The sequence below is a fragment of the Pterocles gutturalis genome, unplaced genomic scaffold, assembly GCF_000699245.1.
Source record: "Pterocles gutturalis isolate BGI_N339 unplaced genomic scaffold, ASM69924v1 scaffold32451, whole genome shotgun sequence".
In the NCBI taxonomy this organism is placed as follows: domain Eukaryota; kingdom Metazoa; phylum Chordata; class Aves; order Pterocliformes; family Pteroclidae; genus Pterocles; species Pterocles gutturalis.
In genome coordinates, this window is record NW_010104041.1 from 1 (window position 1) to 2,008 (window position 2,008).

Sequence of the window (2,008 nt, forward strand, 5' to 3'; positions counted from 1 at the left end):
CAGGGGAAAGGCGACATCCTGCGGGCTCTGGGTCACTGCAGAGCCAGCGACGATGGAAACCTCCCCGCACACCTCCCCAGGCTGAGGACTGGGAAGCCCAACCGGCCCAGCCTGTTCCGTTCCCCAGAGAGGCAGCCACCGTCAGCGGTTTGGCAGCGCAGCCCTGGGAGCCCGCGGCCGCTCACCCAGCATGTTGGTCGGCATGCCCAGGAGGGTGTGCATCAGGTCGTGGACTTCTCGGTACCGCTGGATCACATACGCCAGCTCTTCATCGTCAACAAACTTGGCCGGCATCCGGGTGTCCGGAGAAACTTTCTGCAAATCCAAAGAGGCTCAATTCAGCCCCCTCCAAACCTCATGTTTCTAGCTTTGGTTTTTAATGCACAGCGATACATGGTGGCCTCCATCTGCACATCTCCCAGCCCCTAATGACGGGGGTCAGTGTCATTTACACAGATGAAAACCAAGGACCACACAGCACTGGTGACACATCCAGCATTGTCCAACCCCCAGCATCTCCTCCTATCCCCCCGACTCCCTCTCATTCCTGGAGGGTTCCCCACAGGTTCCTCCATGGCTCCACCTCCCTCTAAATCACCTCTGTGCTCCTGGCACAGGGACCGACTGCAGCCGCTCACGCCCCGGGAAGCCCCACACTCACGTTGTCCTCCAGGAACCGCACGTACTCTCGGCCCAGCGAGCCGTCCGGCAGCCCCCGCAGCCCGGCCATGTCCAGGGTGGAGAGACGGATGCGAGGCCGTTCCCTGAAAGCAAAGCACAGGTCAGCGAGTCTCCCAGTGCAACCCACCGCCGGGGGTCCTGGCGAAAAGGAGCCCCTGGGAACCCCCGTCCCCTGCCTCTGCCCTTCCCGGGCATTCTCCTTGCATGGAACCTGACTGCTCGCTGCAGGGATAGCATCGTCCTTATTTCTGTTGCTCAGGCTGGGATGCAAATTGCTTAAAGGATCTACCTGAAGCCTTGGCAATAAACGAGCTCTCATCTTGTGCTCCTGTAGCAACTCTGGTTGGAAAAACATCAGTGTCCTCTGCACCGAAACGCTGCCGCAGGGGTGCCAGCCAGGCACAGCCCCCCGCCACGGCCAGCCCTGGGGGAGCAGAGCACTTTAGCGTCCCTGCAAAGCAGCCAGAGCTTCAAAGGGGCAACCTGAAAAAGGGCAGGGAATTTGTTCTAAACACAGGTGTGACTTCTCTCCTACTCAGGCTTTCACCACGTGGCAGCCGTGCATGGCAAGGTCTCCTCTCCAGGTTGTTGGCAAACGGGCGTGCTGCAGCCCTGAACTAAACAAAAGCCCTTTTATCTCCATGCACAGGATAAATTCTTCCCATGATAAAAGCCCTGCAGCGGATCCAGGAGCTGCTCAGGAGGTCCCATGGAGATAAGCAGGACCTGCACCAGCTTTACTCTGGCTGCAGATGCAGGGACTTCAGCATCTTGGCAGATTAAAAAAAAGAGACTTGTGCGCGCAAATTGGACCACTGCAAATCCCCACACCACCACGGAGCAAGGAGCAGGTTGGGACATCTCTCCGCAGGTCTCAGTGCTTTTGCTGTCCCCTCTCCCTGGGCAGTGTCTCTGGGTCTCAGCCTCATCCTGGTGCTCCCTGTGTTTTGCTGGGTCAGCATCCAGAGCCAGGATCAGGCTGCTCCGCACAAACATACGGCAAAAGGCAGCTTTTCCCCAGCCCCTACGTCGTGCAACCCAAGCGATACAGGGAGAAGGCAAGCAAATAAGCAGCGAGATCTTGGTTAATAAGAGACTCAGAAAGTCCCTCCTGGTCCTCAGCCTTGCTGTGCTCAAGTCCCTGCAAGCACGGAAGCAAAAGTGATCGAGTCTTAACAAGGGAGACAAGAGAAGTGTCCTCATTTCACAGCCTGGGTGCTGGGAAAGAAAACACAGAGATGCCCAAAGACGAGGCAGAGCAGTGGAGACGTGGCAGCAGGGGAGAAATCTGGGGACGTGGTGGGTTTTCGCCCATTGCTGTTCAGGG

At 57.8% G+C, this 2,008-nt stretch overlaps 1 protein-coding gene across 1 annotated transcript in view; it reads right to left on the reverse strand.

Moving 5' to 3' along the window:
• Nucleotides 1-185: 185 nt before the first annotated feature.
• Nucleotides 186-2,008, reverse strand: part of LOC104471560 (ubiquinone biosynthesis protein COQ4 homolog, mitochondrial-like) — a gene marked incomplete at both ends in the record, with an annotated part of 2,218 nt that continues 395 nt past the window's right edge. Inside the window, 2 exons of the mRNA XM_010086936.1 lie at nt 186-315; nt 662-764. Coding sequence (XP_010085238.1) covers nt 186-315; nt 662-764 — 233 coding nt within the window. The remainder of the gene's footprint in view (nt 316-661; nt 765-2,008) is intronic.